At 42.1% G+C, this 21,698-nt stretch overlaps 1 protein-coding gene across 1 annotated transcript in view; it reads left to right on the top strand.

Moving 5' to 3' along the window:
• The window catches only part of EIPR1 (EARP complex and GARP complex interacting protein 1), a 364,672-nt gene that overhangs the window by 55,223 nt on the left and 287,751 nt on the right, over positions 1–21,698 (top strand). Inside the window, exon 3 of the mRNA XM_077488730.1 lies at positions 17,030–17,162. Coding sequence (XP_077344856.1) covers positions 17,030–17,162 — 133 coding nt within the window. The remainder of the gene's footprint in view (positions 1–17,029; positions 17,163–21,698) is intronic.

The raw sequence follows: 21,698 nt of genomic DNA, 5'->3' as shown, positions 1-21,698 counted from the left end.
GTACACAGCTTATATTTGGTTCAGCTTTACAATCACAATAGGAAAGGGGGACTGGTTAGTAAAGGGATACAGTAATATCATTAATATAATGAAACAAGTCAGTGATATATGGTTTATACAAGTCAGTGACCCTCTAAGATACATCCTGCATTAACACAGTGTCAACAGGCCATCTGGTTATGAATCATCATCTTGTCCCAGACAAACAAACCCACAATGATATATATATATTATAATACAGTTCTTATGCCAGCATCTTTCCAAAAATTATTTGATAGTTGCAGATTTAAGCCATCTTGTTATTCTGAAATGGCCGAGCATGTTTTGGGCAAATTACTACACTGATGTCATGTGACTCGTTAGTGTCACAAGGTATCAGGTGTGTTAAATTTGGTGTTATCGCTTTATAATGGTCACTGGAAGTTCAACATGACACCTCCATGGCAAAGAACTTTCTGAGGATCTGAAAAAAAAAAAAGAATCGTTGCTCTTCATAAAAATGGCCTAGGCTATAAGAATGTTGCCAAGACCCTGAAACTGCGCTTCAGCAATGTGCCAAGACCATACAGCGTTTTAACAGGACAGGTTCCACTCGGAACAGGGCTCACCATGGTCGACCAAAGAAGTTGAGTGCATGTGTTCAGCGTCATATCCAGAGGTTGTCTTTGGAAAATTGATTTATGAGTGCTTCTAGCATTGCTGTAAAGGTTGAAGGGGTGGGGGGTCAGCCTGTCAATGCTCAGACCATAAACCGCACACTGCATCAAATTTGTGTGCATGGCTGTCGTCCCAGAAGGAAGCCTCTTCTAACGATGTTGCACAAGAAAGACCGCAAACAGTTTGCTCAAGACAAGCACACTAAGGAAATGGATTACTGGAACCTTGTCCTGTGGTCTGATGAGACCAAGATAAACGTATTTTGGTTTAGATGGTGTCAAGTGTATGTGGTGGCAACGAGAGTGATGAGTACAAAGACAAGTGTGTCTTGCCTACAGTCAAGCATGGTGGTGGGAGTGTAATGGCTCGGGGCTGGATGAGTGCTTCCGGCACTGGGGAGCTACAGTTCATTGAGGAAACCATGAATGCCAACTTGTACTCTGACATACTGAAGCAGAGCATGATCTCCTCCCTTCAGGAACTGGGCCGCAGGGTAGTATTCCAACATAATGACCCCAAACACACCTTCAAGATGATCACTGCCTTGCTGAAGAAGCTGAGGGTAAAGGTGATGGACTCGCTAAGGATGTCTCCAGACCTAAACTGTATTGAGCATCTGTGGGGCATCCTCAAAAGGAAGGCGGAGGAGCGCAAGGTCTCTAACAACATCCACCAGCTCCATGATGTCGTCATGGAGGAGTGGAAGAGGACTCCTGTGAAGCTCTGGTAAACTCCATGCTCAAGAGGGTTAAGGCAGTGCTGGAAAATAATGGTGGCCACACAAAATATTAACACTTTGGGCTTGGGGGTTAGCGCTGAGGGATGTACTCACTTTTGTTGCCAGCAGTTTAGACATTAATGGCTGGGGGGCCAGTGATCACAAAGTGCGTCCAGCAGTGATCACCTCAGGTAATCGCGGGTTGTGCGAACAGCCACTGATTGATACAGCCACTGCTGACCTGTTATTAAATGTAAGCGCTAAAAATCGACACAGGAATTGTCAGATTCCTGCCGCTGTCATTCCCACCAAGCCAAATCACCCATGCGACTAAAGCCTTAGAGTGAAATCCAATGTAGCTTATTCTAGGTTAGCAGTTCATAGAGAATCTTTTCTATGCCATTCTTGCAGGTAAAGAAAAATAGTGTTTTGATCTTCTGAGACTTTAAAATTACCTTTTTTATCCAGTAAGGATAAAGTGAAACATGGAGATGCTGGAAGCGTCAAACCAGGGCTTCACTAGCTTAAAGCAGTTCTTTTTAAAAAATAAATAAAAGTCAGCAGCTACAAATACTGTAGCTGCTGACTTTTAATAAAATGACACTTACCTGTCCAGGGGCCCAGCTCTGTGCTCATCCGAACCGCTTCTTTGTTAGTCTTTAAGTCTTGACGTCGGCATGTTTGCTACAGGAAGCTGACTGATTCCTTGCGGCTTCACAGCTGGCTGCCCACTGCACATGTGCCACATTATATGCTTTATAAATGGTCCTGCAGCCTTCTGGGACCTGTGACATTTCTCAGAAGGTTGGGGATGGATGGTGGAGCTAGAGCTTCCGGTGGATCGCCGTGGCAATCTGACCGGAAGTGTGAGCAAGTGCCTGCTCCCTCCTCCAAAAACAGAAGGAAATGAGGGCATAAAGCGGAACTTCCTCTTTAGGCTGGTTTCACAGGGGCGATCCGATCACCTGATTGGAACAACATATGTTCTCTATGGCAGTGGTTCTTAACCCTGTCCTCAAGTACCCCCGACATGTTTACAGGTTTTCCTTTATCTTGCACAGGTGCTTTAAATCAGAGTCAATGGCTTCGTATTTTGGACAGCTATTTTATCTAAGAGAAACTCCCAAAACATGGCCTGTTGGGGGTACTTGAGGACAGGTTTGAGAACCACTGCTATGGAGTGGCGAATGTTAGTGGACATGTGTCCGCTGACACCCGCCAGCATCCGGTCTGATCCTGTCCACCAAAAACAGACGGATGAGGGTTCTGTTCCCCATCTGTCCGGTGGATCGAATGACAGTTGGATGACAACAGATACACGGTCCTTTTCCATCCAACCGCTCCATAGAGCCCCTGTGCAGAGTGTCCTGCACCTGTCATCTGCCTGCTCAATGAGGCTCAGCGGAGAGACCTCCCTCCCCCCCCCTGAGCAGGCGGATGCGCTTTACGGAGCCCGCCTCATGTGAAAGGAGCCTTAGGGTGAAGTCCCACTTTAACACAAAACAGGAGTGGGAATTGTGAAAACATACCAAATGTACAACACGTACAATAATAAAAAGGCTGCTGTGGCAGCACATTATTATAACGCTTAAAAGTAAAGGTTGTAGTATAAGTTGCTTATATACAGTTCCTTGTATCTTCAATTCTCACTGCTTTCCACATAAACACAATTTTTAATTTGCATATATAAACCTAATACCATTTCTTGATGAGCTATCTATAATGTGTATGTAAAAAAAAAAACAAAATTTGGCTTTCCACCTGAATTGCAAAATGCATATCCATGCCCAGCAAAGAGTCGGCAGACCCAGCAGGTTAAATTTATTTTCCTGTCTTCTATGCAAACTTTCTTTGATAAAAGATTGGATAGAGGGGAAGTATTCTTCAGTTAAGGGTGGTGGTAGAACCATGCCGATCTTTGCTTCAGGCTCCTGTGACTAGCTGTGCATCCAGAATTGCTTGGGGTTTATATCACAGATACAGGCTGCAATTTGAGAGCCGTTTATTCCAACGTACAGCATACAGCTATGACAGCATTGCTAGCCCTCATCAGTACAAAATATGGAAACCATGACTTCCATGGAGTAGGCCTTAGGGAATAACAAGCCTGGAAAGCTGTTGGAATAAACGGCTCTGTATCTGTGCTGCAAACCAGTGGTTATGGTTGTACAGTTAGCCCCGAGGGTATAACAGGATGTTTTGAATCTCCTTGTTTTGCTGTCTTTTCTTGAATTTAGAATAAAACACTTGTTTTTTTTGGATATGTGAAAGAAATTATGATATTTTAAATTATTTTCCCTTTTTCAGTGAACTCTGCAAACAGAAAAACATGAACAGCATACTGCAATGACCCATAGCAAGTGATTAGTATACTCATTGGGGGAGATTTACTAAAACTTATGCACACAGAATCTGGTGCAGCTGTGCAAAGTAACTAATCAGTTTCTAGGTTTTATTGTCAAAGCTTAACTACTTGCAGACCGCCTACCCGCAATGCTGCAGGCACAGCGACGCTGATGCCTGCTGTGATTGTACACAGTGGGAGCTTGTCAGCAGATCCTGGCCAATGATTGATAGCTGGGACCTGCTGATCGGCTGTGTCCAATTGCAGCCCAGAGTCCTGTGTTGACAGTCAACACAGGGCTCTGTACAGAGAGAATGCAGTTATAAGAATCAGAGTGATTACTAGTAAAAGCAGTGCATATTACACACATTAACACTACAGTTACCCCTTTGATTACCCTAGATCAGGGATATGCAATTAGCGGACCTGCAACTGTTGTAAAACTACAAGTCTCATCATGCTTCTGCCTGTGGGTGTAATGCTTGTGGCTGTCGGTCTTGCTATGCCTCATAGGACTTGTAGTTCTACAACAGCCGGAGGTCCACCAATTGAATATCCCTGCCCTAGATGTTAACCCCTTCCGAGCCAGTGTCATTTGGTGTAAAACCAAATGCCTGCAAAATCTCACCCCATATAAATCAGGCCTTCTAAAATACAGTTCCTGCCTCCATGCTGCCAAACAAGCCTACTTTGTCTCTCTTATTAATACTTTGTCATCCAGTCCCCGTCGGCTCTTCTCAACCTTTTAACTCTCTGCTTCGTCCCCCACCCCCTCTACCCACTAACTTACTCACTGGCCAAGAGATTGCTAATCACTTCAAAGACAAGACTGATGCAATTCGTGTGCATACATCTTCCCCATCCAACATACCTTGCATAACAGCACATTCAACACTCTCCTCTGTTGAATTGACTACTACTGAAGAGGTTACAAAACTTCTGTCAGATGCCCACCTAACCAATTCCTTGGATCCTGTTCCCTCACAACTACTATGGTCATCCTCTTCTTCTATCCTATGTTCCCTTACTCACATCTTCAATCTCTCCCTCTCTAGTGGCACCTTCACCTCTCCTCTAAAACATGCGCAGATCACTCCCATACTTGTCCTCACTGGACCCCACCAACCTGAACAACGTAAGATCCATCTCATTGCTCCCATTCACCGCTAAACTTCTAGAATTCTTAGTCTACAACCATCCTAGCTCCTACCTCAGTGAAAATAACCTTCTTGACCCCTTACATTCTGGCTTTCGCTCGCAGCATTCCAAAAACTGCCTTACTAAAACTAAAACTCGCTAACGATTTACTAATTGCTAAAACCTACAGCCAGTACTCCATACTCCTACTACTTGACCTCTCTGCTGCCTTTGATACTGTTGACCACCTGTTCCATCTCAATAAACTACATTCCCTTGGCCTCAGAGATTCTGTTCTATCCTGGTTCTCTGCCTATCTATCAAAGTGCTCCTTCAGTGTCACCTACAACTCTGTCTCCTCCTCTCCATTGCCCCTTTCTGTGGGGGTCCCCCAAGGCTCTGTTCTTGGATCCCATCTCTTCTCTATCTACACCTCCCTAGGTCTTTTGATAACCACCCACGGCTTCCAATACCACTTATACATCGATGACACCCAAATCTACTCCTCACCTCACTCCTTTAGTCTCCTCTCGTATTTCTAACTTACTAACTGACATATCAGCATGGATGTAGCACCACTTCCTCAAACTAAATCTCTCTAAAATGTAGCTATTAATATTTCCCCCTGCCCGTGCCCCCCTCCATGATTTTTCCATCAAAATTAACAATGCAACTATCTGTCCCTCCCTTCACGACTGGGTACTAGGTGTAATCCTAGACTTGTCATTTCAGCCCCTAGTCCAATCGTTGTCAAAAGTTTGAAGAATTCACCTCCATAACAGCTCTAAAATCCACCCCTTTTTAACAAATGAAACCAACAAGCTCCTCATTCACTCCCTTGTTATCTCTCGCATTGACTATTGCAACTCCCTTCTCATTGGCCTGCCTCTCCATAGGCTATCCCCTCTTCAGTCTATCATGAATGCTGTTGCCAGACTTATCCACCTTACCAACCGCTCAATGTCTGCCAACCCTCTCCTCAAATCCCTACACTGGCTCCCAGTCACCCAGCGAATTAAATTAAAAAATACTAACCACAACATACAAAGCCATTCACAACTCTTTCCCGAGCTACATTACCGATCTTGTCTCCAAATATCACCCAAATCGTCCTCTGTGCTCTTCTCAAGATCTCCTACTATCAAGCTCTCTCGTCTACTCCTCCAGCCTCTCCCATCCTCTGGAACTCGCTACCTCCACCTGTCCGGTGATCTCTGAAAACTCATCTCTTCAGGAAGGCCTATCACGTCTCCAACTAATCTTCTACCACTCCCATTAGCTCATTCCCCAAAGTTACAGCCTTTTGTAACACCTGCCCCACCCTATTAGTTTGTAAGCTCTTCTGAGCAGGGCTCTCTTAATCTTCTTGTATTTTATTGTATTATAACTGTATTGTCTCCTTGTTATATTGTAAAGCGATGTGTAAACTGTTGGCGCTATATAGATACTGTATAATAATAATTATTTGTACAGTGACATTATCACTATTGGTGTCACTGGTGATGTCAGTGGCAGTTAGTCAATTCCCCCCAGTGTTCCTGTCAGATTGCCTTCAGCACTACCACAGTCCCACTATAAGTCGCTGATCACTGCCATTCGTAGTATATAAAAAGAAAAAAAAGAAAATTCCAGTATATATACCATAGTTTGTAGATTCTATAACTTTCATGCAAATCAATATACACTTATTGGGATTTTTTCTTACCAAAGACATGTAGCAGAATACATTTTTTACAAATACACATTCTCCAAAATATATGAAAACTTTTTTTTTTTTATTGGATAGGTCTAACAGATAGTAAAAAAAAGTATATATATTTTTTTCAGAATTTCCAGCCTTTTTTCATTTATAATAAAATAATTTAAAAAAGACAGTGGTGATCAAATACCACCAAAAAAAGCTCTATTTGTGTGGAAAAAATGATATAATTTTTGTTTGGGTACATCGTTGCATGACTGAGCAATTACCAATTGAAAGTAGCACAGTGCTAAATAGCAAAAAATGTTCTGGTCATGAAAGGGCTAAAACCGTCCGGAGCTGAGTTGGTTAACTGAACAAGCTTTAGTCAGATAGCTGGTCACTATTGGATTTGATTGGATTCTGTGTGCACTAGTTTTAGTAAGGCCCCTTTCACACTGCCGAAGACCGCCAGTGGATCAGCCCACTCAGCAGGGGATCTCTTAGCTGATCCCCGCAAAGCAGGCAGATGACAGGTCTGTGTCCACTCCGCTAATACAGAGTGGACACGGACACAGCCATCTGTCCTCTAGGGGGTGTCGAATGGAAATAGACCCACCCGTGCATTTCCATCCGACTGTAATCTGATCTGATATACCAGACAGATGGGGAACGAATTCCCATCCATTTGGTTTTAGTGGATTGTATCAGATGTCGGCAGGACACACGTCCGTTGACATTAGCCGCTCCATAGAGAGCCATGTGTTTTTCAATCTGGTCTGCCTAAAAAAAGTGGTCTCTCAGTGTGAAACAAGCCTAAACCTCCCCATTGTTTAAGTAACACCAATAGCAAGCTGTGTGATATTTTGGGGGGTTCAGTTTTTTTTTTTTTTCCCCTCAAAATAACTTGATTTATTATTATGGCTTATGACATGAGTAAATCAATGGTTGGAGAGGTCTCTACTCCACCACCACCTGGGTCCCTTTTCTTCTACCCTCAGTTGCTCTGTTCTTCATTGCTTAAAGCAAGTGTCTGTATCCTGGGAAGAAACATCTGCAGAGAGCAGACAGTAGTAATGATTTTATCATACTGTACTGAAGCTGTGACAGTCTACAAGTATAGTTATTGCTGTTTGATCTACAAGGAGCCAACCAGGGAGAAGACATGGTAGTGAACGAGCTGTGCAGAATACTGAAGGCTCACATGTAATTTTTCCTTTTAATTTACAACATGTACAGTACATTTGCATTAAAGGATCTTCTGCAAACTAGATGGTATTGTACTGTAACTCACAAAGATATCACAGATGACATGAGTTTAGCTGATTTAAGTTATGCAACCACTGAATGTATTCTGAATTTCCAGGACTACTTAAAGGAAACCTTCACTGAGAAAGTATGGGGCTGTCATTTCTGACCTGTTTTTGAAATGCTAGTCACAGCAAAGTTTTTGAAAACCGCCGGGAAAAAAAAAATCACAACTTCTCACATTAAATCAGGATGTTCTTTTAGATCACGTGTTCTTTTAGAAACCCACTCAATGTGCAGTTCATTGCGGTGCCATTCAGTAGATTGCAATGCATTATGCTTTGCAGAACAACACAGCGTGCATGCAGATTTTTTGACCCGTTGTGCATTGGTAACGCATTCATAATAAATGAGCTGTCTTCATGTAATGCTCATTACAAGAGGTAAGAGGAGCTCCAATCTACCCCCCCCCCCCCCCAAAAAAAAGATTAAAAATAAATTAAAAGGGAGCAGCTACAAATTGGACACTTACCTGTCCAGTGATCCAGCGCTTTTCTCACCCAAACCAATTCTTCAATGGGCTTCAGGTCCAAGAGCCAGCATCATAACTAAGGGAAACCAGCTGTGAAACCTTGTGGCTTTACAGCCGGCTTCCCACTACACATAGGCGAGCTTTGTTGTGCTTTTGTTAATGGCCCCGCAGTCTTCTGGGACCTGTGATGTGTCCCAGAAGGCTGCAGGTGAAACAGGGGTGAATGTTACTTTCATAGGCTTTGACAGGCTGCAGGCAGTGAAGCTGGACACTACTACATCCGCGTCTCCCGGGGGGGATGAAAATACTGGAATTGAATGCACAGGGATAAAACCCCCCAGTGGACCTGTGTCCTTACTATTTCTCATTGAATACCAAACATAACATAATTTACAAAAAATAACTCCTAATCCGGGTACCTCAGGTTCAGGGTTGGTGACCGAGAAAGCACTGACACTCTTGATCAGGCTGGCAACAAAACAGAACAAACAAACAGCAACTGCCCCAACCTTTAACTGACTTTTACAGCAAGTAGGACATGGAAGGGCGATGCATGTCAAACAACAACAAAGAAAAATTCCCAACTTAACCCACCAGCCTGCAGCAAACCTAATTGTCCTGTCTAACAGTTCACGTTAAAAATAGAGGTTTAGTTTGCACACATTTGCAAATATATGCGTAAGCTGCCGAGGTCACGTCACAGCACCCCAGTATTATCTACAGTCCTAACTATTAATTTTGAAAGCCTCCATAGTATGAGCACATACTGCATATAGTAATTGATGGATTGAGGGCAGGTATGCCTGGAGGTAGCCCACCTCTTCTCAAAGGCACAGGGGTGCAGTGGACACCTAGCAAATAGCACAATGGCAGTGAAGGTATCCAGTGCACCCCCTCAACAAATAACCAGCGGTACAGACAAACGGAAACTGCCCCAACCTGTAACTGGCCTTATTAGCAAGGAGCACGTGGAAGGGCAACGCATATTAAAAATAAAGAAAAAATCCTAGCTCAACTTGCCAATCTGCAAGAAACCAAAGCCAAGCAGCTAGCATTTTATAGAAGAATAGATCAGCAATAACCTCTTCCACATTTACTTGGAACAGGTTTCCTTTTGCTGTGAGTTGAAGCTGACCTTGTGAAGCAACATCATTTTTCCAAGATAAAAGTGCTTTTCTTGTTCATATATTGGAACACTCTTTAGTGACAGAAGTCATATTTATCAGCTAAGTGCTTTACATTTAGAACTTCTAAAACAAATTTATGGAGTGCGTGTGGACAGCCTAATGTAAACCTCTCAGACCTTGGCATAGACCGTGTGCATAGGATGGAAAACTGCATAATCAGGGGTTACCTGTTTATGGGAAAAGTTAAAATTTACATATAACTTTAGCAGTGTATATTATAGTTGTTTTAAACCTACTATGAGCCTGGGAAGTTAAAAGCAAGCATCTGATGAGGGAGCATAAGAAAAGATTAGGAACTTCACCCCCTGTTTTAATTTTTTTTTAATCCATTCCTATCACATTTAACCTGAAGAAACAAACAAACCCTGCAAGTCCAGCATTGATCTGTTGTGATCTGCTGCTCCGCTGCCTCACAACAGGTCCCATGTTGTCAATTCTCTCCTACGTCAATTGAAGGCGGCTGTCTCTTCCTGGTTCTCACAGCCGGTATCCTGATGACACAGTGAAAAGTTCCTCCCCCAGCGCTGTGCACTTCCTCAGCTGAAACCTCCTGTGATATCTGACGTTGAGGCTGCCATCATTCTTGCCTAAACAAGGACTGAGTCAGGGACTGGGTGACCAAAAAGGTAAATTGTCAGAAAAATGTCAGCTTTTTTAGATTAAGGAGAGCGGAGGAATCCAATGATGTAAAGTAGTAATTTTCAGTGAAAGTCCACTTTATCCAAAGGGAGAAACTAATGTGAAAATAACGAGTAGTTCCAAAAATAGATGTTTCAAATCTTAATTTTTTTTTTTAGTAAACATTATGTCTGGATCTTTCCTGTGCCACCTCCTGAGACTTCTTGTTTAACAGTAATTCCTCCATCATTTTAGCCCCATGTGGCACTTAAACTGTGCTTTAATGACCAGGAGGCTCTACGATCATTTTGATTTGGCTTTCAGAGCATTCATTTGATTGGAAGCCACAAACTGTGTCTGGGAGCTATGTCCGAGAGCTATTGCAGACCACTTAGTGTGCTGGGAGCATGCAGTGAGTAAGTTTTCAGGACAGAACCTTAATCTGCCTTGATTGTACATGTGCGCCGGTTGAAAGGAAGGGCCACTTGGGGAGTTAGGTGCGGGGCAAACTGGAAATTTCTATTTCTGGGTTTTCTGATCATTTTGACTTGCGGGTTAACTTCTGCTTATGCATTTACCAGGCTCATTGTAGGTTTAAGAGATGGTGGTACTGAAGTTATATGCAAATTTGGACTCTTCCTCACAAATTAAAGCTTTACATTGCCCCCTCCTAAGTCTCCATAACTGTTTTAAAAATCCAATCACTAAACTTCATAGTTTTAACATTATAATGTAATTTCTCTTATAATCGCTGACCGACACAGCTCCTCCCTTAGCCATTGGGTTGTTATGCCCACCACTAGGAGAATACTAGGCATTAGTTGTTATGTAACCCTCAGAACTCTTTAGTTCTGCCCAGGGGGCTGTGCCTTGGGCAACAACCATCCAGCCTGCCATGTAGTCATCAGTTTTATTTTGCCTAGTGAAAGAGAAGGACCTAGGAACCCTGCGGGCCCATCAGTCCGTGCTTTTTTCTGCAGAAGCTTGACTTTTTGCGCAAGGTGATAGATCCTGTGATCTGCTATCAACAGCCGGCTGGGTGACGGGCTGTATACTCTTATCCTTGTAGCCTCCCTAGTCCAGCCATCGAGCATGTGCAGGCCGCAGCTGCGCGCTAGGCAGGCCATGACGAAACCTCAGCTCCAGAGGTGGTCGTGAGCTTTTATGCTCCGGGGCATACATATGATTGGACTACAGATGTCTGCGTCACAGTATGCCAGGCCAGCAGCTACTCTGTACTGATCAGTGAGTGGGTCTGTGATGGAATGTCTCCCAGCTCTTCAGAACTGGTAAGTACAGCTCTCCCTGCCTCTGCGTGGCTGAGCAGCTGGGCATTCCCTGGGAGGTCGATTTGGGCGTCCCTCACCTCCCTCTCTTCTCTCTGTTCCCACTTGCCATGGTGGATGCTGTTTTCCCAACCCTTGTTTGGCACTGCTTGGGGACGTCCCAATGGCTAAGAGAGGAGCTGTGTCGGTCGGTGAATATAAGAGAAAGTAGGATTTTTTTGTACTCCCCATAAAATACCTTTCTCTGTAATTCACCGACCGACACAGCACCCACCCCTCCTTTTTCTCTTTACGTTATATTGCTTGTTGATGTACTGATGACTGCATGGCAGGCTGGAGGGTTGTTGCCCAAGGGACCGCCCCCTGGGCGGAACTAAAGTGTTCTGAGTGTTACATAACTAATGCCTAGTATTCTCCTAGTGGTGGGCATAACAACCCAATGGCTAAGGGAGGAGCTGTGTCGGTCGGTGAATTACAGAGAAAAGGATTTTACGGCGAGTACAAAAAATCCTATTTTTCAATATGTAATAGGCAGCTTTCATGAAACGTCCTGCTGATGTTACACATCTTGTTGTCACCTTGTCACACAGACTATAAGCAGTTGTTTCAACACACATGACCTAGTCATCAAAGGATTAGAAAAACTTAAAAGTATTCTATTAAAAAAAAAAAAAGAAAAAAAAAAAGAATTGATTAAGATACATAGTAAATTAGGCTAGCTAAATGTTAACTGGTATTGGAAAACTAAATGACACTCATATATACCTAATGTGAAGAGTGGTCTCACTGACCAATGTCAAGGCTTAGGGGGCATTGGACAGGGTCCGGCTTGACTTTTTCAGCAAAAGTCTAGGTTTGCAATATTTTAAATTCTTTATATCCCTCAATTGAGTGCTCAAAGGTGCAGACAGTTTTCATTGAAGATCAGCTCGGCATATATATTTTTCATCATATGCGCCATTTGAATTGCTCAGGCTTGTGACAGGTTTACCTTGTTTTAGTTTATTTGGTCAAATGAGTTCATTACACTTGTTCTTCTTATTCCATTAACAGATGTAATAAAATGATATGTGAAATAGGGAATGTTTAGTGTTATTTAGTTTATTCATGCAAATTATTTTAATACATTGAAATATATATATATATATATATATATATATATATATATATATATATATATATTTCAATTAAATAAACCCTAAACCTAGTTTGTTTTCCAAAAACATTTATTTGGTCACAAGGAATTCTCTGTCTCAGGGAACTGAGAATATGTGGTGGTAATAGGAGCTTTGAGATTTTCAATACCATCTCTAAAAGGGAACTCAATAAGACGGGTGCAACACAAAAGAAGCCCTAAATACTTTTGTGACCAGTGATGAAATAGGGATGTTGAAGGTTATTGTGCTCATCAGCACTTTATTTTTTTTTCATTTGGGTACGAATATATACAGTACAATGCAATTTTGTTATGCTCATGGTCACCTCCTTTATTTGCTAGGCATTTGCTAGACCCCAAACAAACCTATTGGCACAGCTGACCTACAGCTTGACAAACTGTGCATTGATTGTCCTTCTGCTAAAGGGGTTTTCAACTTTAAAAGAAAAAATGAGTATGTGCTGTGTATAAAACAGAGACGGAGACAGAAGCCAGCTTTCTGAGAATCATGACTGTAGAAACTAGGTCATACTATGATGAGAATGTGAGTTTGAGAGGGAGGGGGAGCAAAGTTCCTTCATTTTTTTGCGAAATATATTAGCAATATAATAAACAATGAAAATATAGTACATATTTTTTTAACGCGGTTGTAGCCGTATTTTATATTTTTATTGGGGCAACAAATCTTGGTCACCTTTTAAATATCTATATAACATTGTCTTACAATTTTTCCTAGTAGCTGTTTTTTGCTAGTGTAACCCCTTCATGAGATGAGCTGGTGGAAGATTTCAAAGTTCAGTTGTTAGGTAGCTGGGGGATAAGCTTCCCTGAGAGGAGATAGCCTGACAGATTAGAGAGCTCCAGGGGATGGAAGAGGCTCTGGAGAAGAACTGGAGACAAGCATGGGAGGAGGAAACAAGGGAGTAAGAGAGCAGGAGGTCTTGCAAGGAGCACAGAGGATGGTTTGGGTGTTATTTTGAAGATTAGTATTGTAGCTTGGGACAGGGTTTTAAATGGCTGTGTATGTTAGCATTTTGATTTGCTGGGCATTCAGAAGCTAGTGGAGGTATTGGCAGAAAGGAGTGGCAGAGACTGTGTGGTTGGTGAAGTAGATGAATCTGGCAGCATTCATGATAGAGTTAAGGGGCTACAAAGAAATACACACAGGAGGGTGAAAATGTCTAGTGCATTACCCAATATTTATTAGTACAAGAAACCAAAAAGCCAAATGGATAGAGGTAGGCTTATGAGAAGGAAGTTGCAATAGTCAAGGCAAGAAATAACAAGGGAGTGAATGAGTAGCTTGGTGGTTTCATTAGTTAAAAAGGGAGCACATTTTAGAGACTTTACGAAGGTGAAGTCTACAAGCTTTTGACAGTAGGTCCACTTGGGGCTGAAAGAACAGGTCAGAGTCTAGGATTACACCTAGTACACTGGTATGAAGGGAGAGACTGGTATTTGCATGGTTCTTGACGGAAAAGTCAGAAAGAAGGGCATGGACGGGGCTTTTTTTTTTTTTTTTACAAGCTCGGCTTTAGAAAGATATAGTTTGAGGAAGCGGTTTAACATCCATGCTGCTATGCCGGTTTGTAAGAGTAATGCAAAAGGAGACTGAAGTAAGGGGAGTAGATAGGATTTGGATGTCATCAACATAGAGATGGTATTGGAAGTTGTGGAAGGTTTCAAATGACCAAGAGAGAAGGTGTAGGTTGAGAAGAGAAGGGGTCCTTCAAGAAGAGGAGGAGTCCAAGAAGAGAACCTTGGGGAAACCCTTACAGGAAGTGGGAAGGAGGAGACCGAGTTGTAGGTAACACTGAAGGTGTGCTGTGATGGGAGGAAAACCAGGAAAGAGCAGAATCTTGGAGGCTAAAGGAATGTTTATTGAGGAGGAGTGGGTGGTCAACAGTATCAAAGGCCACAGAAAGCTCTAATGGCAAGAGTATGGAGTAGTGGCCATTGGTTTAAGCAGTTAGTAAGTTTTAATAGGGCAGTTTCTATGGAGTGCTACACGTGAAAGCCAGAGCTTAAAGTGTCAAAAAGGTTGCTGTCCTGTGGGTAGGGGCCCAGATGGTTGTAGACTAAGAGTTCTAAAAGTTTAGAGATAAATGGTAGCAAGGAGATGGGTCATACGTTTTTCAGACTAGTGGGGTCCAGTGAGTGTTTTTTAAAGTATGGGGGTGATCTGTGTATGCTTGGGAGGGGAAGGTGCAGAGGTCATTGGTGCATAGATGCCCAGACAAAATTTAGCAGCATCAGTTAATATGTCATGCTGACAATGTGACACATTTTTGATTATTTGATTATTACAATATACGTAAATTTGTTGGTAAGAACCCGGTCTGACTGTTATTAGTGTGTATGCAGCTAGCTATGAAATGGGCATTGTTGGTTAAAGAGGAAGTAAACCCGCCCAAAAAAATTCCAATTTTCTACTGTTACTCTAATACTGTACATCAGCCTTCATCCTATATATGTTATTTCTCAAAACGAGCGCTGTAAATACCTTTTTTTTATCGTTTCCAAACTATCTCCCTTCCGGGTATCGCCCGCGCCATTTCAAATCCTGGCTTTGACGTCCTTTCCGGACGTCATTTCCGCCCTTAGTTAGATTTCACTCCGGAAATCTCGCGCATGCGCCGTAGCGTCAATAGAAATCCTAACCAAGCCTCGATCTCGGTTGCCGTTACTAAGGCAACAAAGCATGTGACCAATATAGTAAACAGTCACAACAAGCTCTGCTCTGCTCTGCTCTCCTCTCCTCTGCTCTATGATTCATTCCCCTGCTTGACGTCTTCAGTCACAAGGGGGAGTGTCAGGAAGAGCAGGGATAGCTTTACAACGCGAGACTTCTCTGCCGCAATGAGGAGAATGCCTCGTATTAAAAAAAGGCAGAGAGGCAGGAAGATGAAAGTCGGCAATACAGTATACGCCGCATTCGCACGACCACACTGCGCAAGCGCGGCTGACGTCACGGAAATGTAAACGGCGGTTTTTACGAAAATGTGACAAGTAAGTTCACTTTCTCAGGCAGCGATCAGCTGCCTGAGAAAAGTATTATCTAACAAGCTAAACATGTTTAGGAGGGTTTACTTCCTCTTTAATGTTCCATCGACATGGGGACCAATGCCTGTGAATGTTTTTCTCTATATTGTGGACCTCCAATGGTTATGCTGCACAATTTTAAGGAAAGATAAAGTCCATGTGCACTCATTTTCTTAATTCACAGCTTGTGAAAAAAATGAAAAACAATTAATGTGTATCTGACCAACTACTGTTTCTTATGCAAGACACACACTTTTCTTCTTAAGGGTTACACTGTATACCTTTAAAAGAGAGACCTTACCTTTACAAAGAGAAATACAATATGTAGTTTGTCATTGCCAAAATGTTCTTACCCAAATAGTAGTTGCATTGCTACCATGCTGCTTATGTAACATTAGCATTACTCCTAGTATTAGAATCGGGCACTTCACTCAGAGCAAGAAGGTTGGAGTACCTCAATTGCTGAATACCTACCATTTTGTTTTGAGAAGACTCTGCTGTGCTTAACACTGGCTTGGTTCCTTTTAGCCCAAATCACCATTACCCATCTGTTTACGTTCTATGGCAGGGTTTCTCACCAGGGTTCCTCCATAGGTTGCTAGGGGTTCCTTGAGATATGATCATTGCTCCCACTGATACCACTGATCCTTGTAACTATCTGTAAGGGGGAATTCTTCCCACTTGCCATCACACTAATGTATCATGAGTTGTAGTCATTTTTAGTAGGTGTTCACTGAGACCAGAAGGTTATTTCCAGGGTTCCTCCATGTTGAAAAGGTTGAGAAATGATGTTCTATGGAATAATGATGGAGTCAAAACTTCAGTTCCCGCAGTTAGAATAGCCTGTGTTAAAGCGGAAGTAAACCCTGATAGGTGTTACTTCCTCTTTGTTTCCCTGCAAAGGTAAAGCATAATGGGCTACTATGCATTGCATAGTAGCCCATTATGTGACACTTACCTGCAGGAGAAGCCCACAATGTCCCCGTCTTCCTGGCTAGTAGCTAGCGGCCATGAACTCCGGCTCTGTGGCTGGCCGGAGTCACTTGACGTCACTCCCGCGTATGGTCATGGGAGCCACCTGTAACTGCATGACCCGAGCTAGAAACGGCACAGCGTGCCCTTTCTAACTCCGGCACAGAAGAAATAGCCATACGGCGGTTTGCAAATATCTCCTAGACTAAGCAGGTCTGGAAGATATTTCAAGCACCTACAGGTAAGCCTTAATCTAGGCTTACCTATAGGTTAAAGTGGTTGTAAAGGGTTTACAACCACTTTAACCGTGTATAGTATCAAATGTTTGGATTTATATGGCAAATTTACTTGTATGTTAATATTTTTTTATTACCCTTGGCATACATCAATGCTAAAGTTAAGTTCTACTGTTTATATTTCCAAGTTTTATAAATGTTTACCTTCTTATGTTTAGATACACGTTATAGACTTTGATGATGAGAATAATATTATCAATAAGAATGTTCTACTGCACCATGCAGGGGAAATCTGGCAAATCGGTGCTAGCCCAGCAGACAGGAATGTGCTTGCAACCTGCTACAGTAACAGTAAGTCAGCCTCATTTACGTTGAAATTAAACTACAGAATATTACTGCACAAGTTCAGCTGTTCTGTGGAATGTTTGTAAAAACCTCACATTTGTGTTCCCGAAATCTCCAACAGAAAAGTATAAGTGAAAAACTGTTGTATTTTTTGGTTAGTAACCTCTGAGATGTTGATCATTGTGTACCACTCATCTTACTTGCCTACTTAGTGAATTATTTTTGCACTGTTTTGTATACATGTATTGTTACACTTCATGTTGGTTTGGATGTTCTATCTATTTATCCTTCTTGTCTGGTAGTTCTATGCAAAAATGTACATCCTTTAAAAAAAGAGGGATATGTATTGTAACACAAAAAATAGGGCTGTTACTGATTCAAATTTTCCTGTTCTATTAATCTATTTTTTTAATCGACTAATTTTTGATTAATTATAACGCACATACAGTTTTTACAATTTTTTTAAATTAAACTTTAAGAAAATATCCACATCTGCCCCCATACTGTAATGTCCACATCTGCCCCCATACCGTAATATTATTCACATATCCGATTGTCCGCTCTGTCCGGAATAGCAGAGTAGACGGCACAAGCAGGCAGGTGATGATGACGTCATCGCGCCGCTACTAGGCCACCGCCGGGTGGACCAAGATGGGCGCTGCTCCGGAGCTAGACCGGAGCCGCGGCCTTTCCTATGGGTGAGATCGCGGCGCTCAATCCGCGGATCGTCCTTGATCAAAATTATTTTGATCGATCAAAGAAATTAACGATTAATCGAGCAATTAATCGTTACTTTCCGCAGCCGTACAAAAAATTATAAAATAATTCCCTGTCCTGGTCTTTATTATCAATACAAGAGTTTGGATTAGAAAAAAATAATAAAATCTGTTGTATTTCACAGCTTGTTCTTCACAATGTGATATTCTAGGGTTGAAACTAGGAGCAAAGATTCAGGATGAGTTAAAGTAGAAGTTCACCCTAAATCTAACCAGCGCTAAACCTACTCACAGCCACTTTGTAAACCTAATCTATCTAGCCCTATACAGTGGTACCTTGGACTACAAGCATAATTTGTTCCAGTAGAATGCTTGTAATCCAAAGCACTCGTATATCAAAGCGAGTTTCCCCATAGAAGTCGATGGAAACTCAGATAATTTGTTCCACAGTGACTTCTATTGTATGCAGTACCCCATGTGGCCAGAAGTGGGGGGGTACCGGAGACACTCGGAAACCGCTCGGATGCACTCCGAAACACTGGGGAGTGGAATGTTTGCGAGTGGCTCCAAGTGTCATCGGCGCCCCCGCGCCTCTGGCCAAATGTGGGATTGCACACCGCAGAAGCTTGAATCCTGCTTGTTTTGTGAGACAACGCTCGCAAACCGAGTCAGGATTTTTAAAAAATAATGGCTAATATTGCAAAACGCTTGTTAACCGCATTACTCGCAATCTGAGGTATTACTGTACATACCTTTTCTTAAGCAGATGTGTGAAGGTAAGAACTGACAATGGCTGGGAAGTGACATCATCCATAGACTTACTATGGGGCTTCTGTTATCGACTGCCTCTCCTGCACATGCCTACACACTGAACCTGCTTCTTACAGCCACTGACAGCTCAGCATGGTACCTGACCAGCTGCAGAAGTAATGTATAGCTATTTTTTTATGCTTCACAGGGTTAGATAAATTTGTTTTAGAATGTGGCTGCTAGTAGCTTTAGAGTTGGTTCGGTTTTGGGTAACCTATTTTACAATTTTTGTAAAGTCTTGTTTAAAAAAATAAAAATAATAATAACAAACATGTTATACTTACCTCCTCTGTGCAGTGGATTTGCACAGAGCTGTCTGGATCCTCCTCCTCTGGGATCCCTCTTCGATGCTCCTGACCACTCCCTCCTGTTGAGTGCCCCCACAGCAAGAAGCTTGCTATGGGGGTACTCATGCTGCAGCTCAGTGTGTCCATTTAGACATGGAGCTGCCGTTCAGCCCAACCCCCTCTCTCAGTGATTGGCTAACTGACTTTGACTTTGATTGACAGATGTGGGAGCCAGTGGCGCCGCTGTTGTGTTTCAGCCAATCAGTAGGTAGTGTCTCGGAAGGCCAAGGGACTCGTGGACAGAGATGGGGCTCAGGTAAGTATTAGGGGGTGCTGGGGAGACCACTACACACAGAAGGCTTTTTATGTTAATGCATAGAATGCATTAAGATAAAAAAAAACCTGTCTTTACAACCACCTTTACTGTAAATGGTTCACTTCCCAAAAAATAAGGTCTGCAAGTTCATACTAAGCAATACACATAACAAAAACAACCATATAAAAGTATTCCTCTTTTCACTATAGTTCTTTTTTGTATATTGCAGAAAGAGTTACAAAAAAAATGTTGCATCATTTAACTTTAAACATAAAGCTAGATATTTTGGCATGTACTACTACAGTTGCATAGAATTTTTCTGTAATATATCCAACAATCAGTATAGGCTCAATGAAACGGCCAGAAAAAATAGAACAATGTATTCTGAACTGAAAGAAGAATAGACAAGGGGTAATGTTACTTCTGGGTTTGTGGGCTCTGGCGCTGTGATTGGTTTGAGCCGCGATGATGTCACTCCCGCGCATGCCAGTCATGGCACAGCAGCTGAAAAAATGGCACGTACGAGCCATTTCTTCAGTGCGCATGTGATTTCGGCACATGCGTTTACAGTGAATATGTCAAACTGTACACGTTTAGGAGAAATTCAAGGTACCTACAGGTAATCCTTATTATAGGCTTACCTGTAGGCAAAAGTGGTTGTAAAAGGTTTACAGTTTACAAGTTTTACAAGGTTTACATGTGTGTCGCAGTGGTGGTATCCAGGAAGAATTTATTGGTGTGTGTGACTTCAACAAAATTAAGATGAGAGAAAAATTTCCTTCCAAAGTTTATTTTCTTAACAGAAAAGTCCCACTTTACTGTGACATAACCCCGAAAAAAAGGGGATAACAAAAAAAGTGTGCAGTGAGCATATAAAAAAAAAAGTGAAAAAACACTAAAGTTCATAGATCAATAAAAAAAAAAGCGTATAAAGTGTGAGTCCCAATAAACTTCGGTGTCCACAAACGTCTCACTTTACTGTGACCAGAAGTAACTTCACCCAGTGTAGCTCCCACCACCTTAAGAAGCACAGGCTTACCAGATGGACATGACCCGGATAGACATATGCCTAGGGGGTCAATAATAGCTTGTAATCCCAGTAACTGGGACTTTAGATTCAGCGTTCCAACTTAGGGGAAGTCCAAACATGAACGATTCATTCAGTGTGACAGGCTGCGTGTGATCACCGTTTTTGTGTATATAGACAGCTCCAGTAACAATTCAGGCATGAAAGTAAAAAGGTAGAGCCGACATAGCGTAATAACGTTTTTAAAAGATGGCTTTAATAGAAATAAAATATCAAACTCACATTTCCATTGTAATCAATAAGCATGTCAGAGGATAAATAGGCAGTGGCGGATTCCTCCCGATGCGTTTCGACCTACAGGTCATCATCTGGGGTGGGCTCCTAGGCCCACCCCAGATGACCCAGATTGACCCCCTAGGCATATGTCTATCCGGGTCATGTCCATCTGGTAAGCCTGTGCTTCTTAAGGTGGTGGGAGCTACACTGGGTGAAGTTACTTCTGGTCACAGTAAAGTGAGACGTTTGTGGACACCGAAGTTTATTGGGACTCACACTTTATACGCTTTTTTTTTATTGATCTATGAACTTTAGTGTTTTTTCACTTTTTTTTTTTATATGCTCACTGCACACTTTTTTTGTTATCCCCTTTTTTTCGGGGTTATGTCACAGTAAAGTGGGACTTTTCTGTTAAGATGATATATATTTATATGTTTAGCTTTATAGATATATAAGTGTTAATGTTTATATATTCATCTTTTTTTCTATACATGTTGTGATATTCTCACATTTTGGGTCACGTTGTATGTGCCTGTTATAGGTATATGTACACAGTACTGTTTTTTTTCAAATTTCATTTTCAGGTTTTATTAATTCTCAGGGTTATATCTATATATGCTTGGCGCTTACACTTTACATTCTTGACGTCTTCTGAGCTAAAAGGATCCCAGTTTTAGCGTGTTAGCAGCCTTGTTTTCAGTCTTGCTTTCTCAGGCTTCTTTTATTGTTGACTATTGCGCAGTGTTATGGTATATATCTAGCCAAAGTTTATTTTCTTACAGGTACTTGTATAGCGTTATCAATTAACGCATACATATATAGTATATTGTACATTCACACCAGTCCCTGCTTTCAAGGAGCTTACAATCTAAGGTCCCTAATGCACATTCATACATACACATACTAGGGCCAATTTAGACAATAGCCAGATAACCTACCAGCATGTCTTTGGAGTGTCGGAGGAAACGCACAAAGTCACAGGGAGAACATGCAAACTCTGTGGAGGTAGTGCCATGGTTGGGATTCGAGCAGACGACCCTTGTGCTCCTAGGTCGATGTTCTAACCATTTAACCCCTTTTTATGCCCCAAAGTTTAGTAGAATCGGGGAT

This window comes from Lithobates pipiens, unplaced genomic scaffold (assembly GCF_037356315.1).
Source record: "Lithobates pipiens isolate NorthernLeopardFrog02 unplaced genomic scaffold, aLitPip1_a1.2 Scaffold_18, whole genome shotgun sequence".
Classification (NCBI taxonomy): Eukaryota; Metazoa; Chordata; class Amphibia; order Anura; family Ranidae; genus Lithobates; species Lithobates pipiens.
Note: the sequence above shows the minus strand (reverse complement) of the source record. Positions and strands in the feature narration are given on the sequence as shown.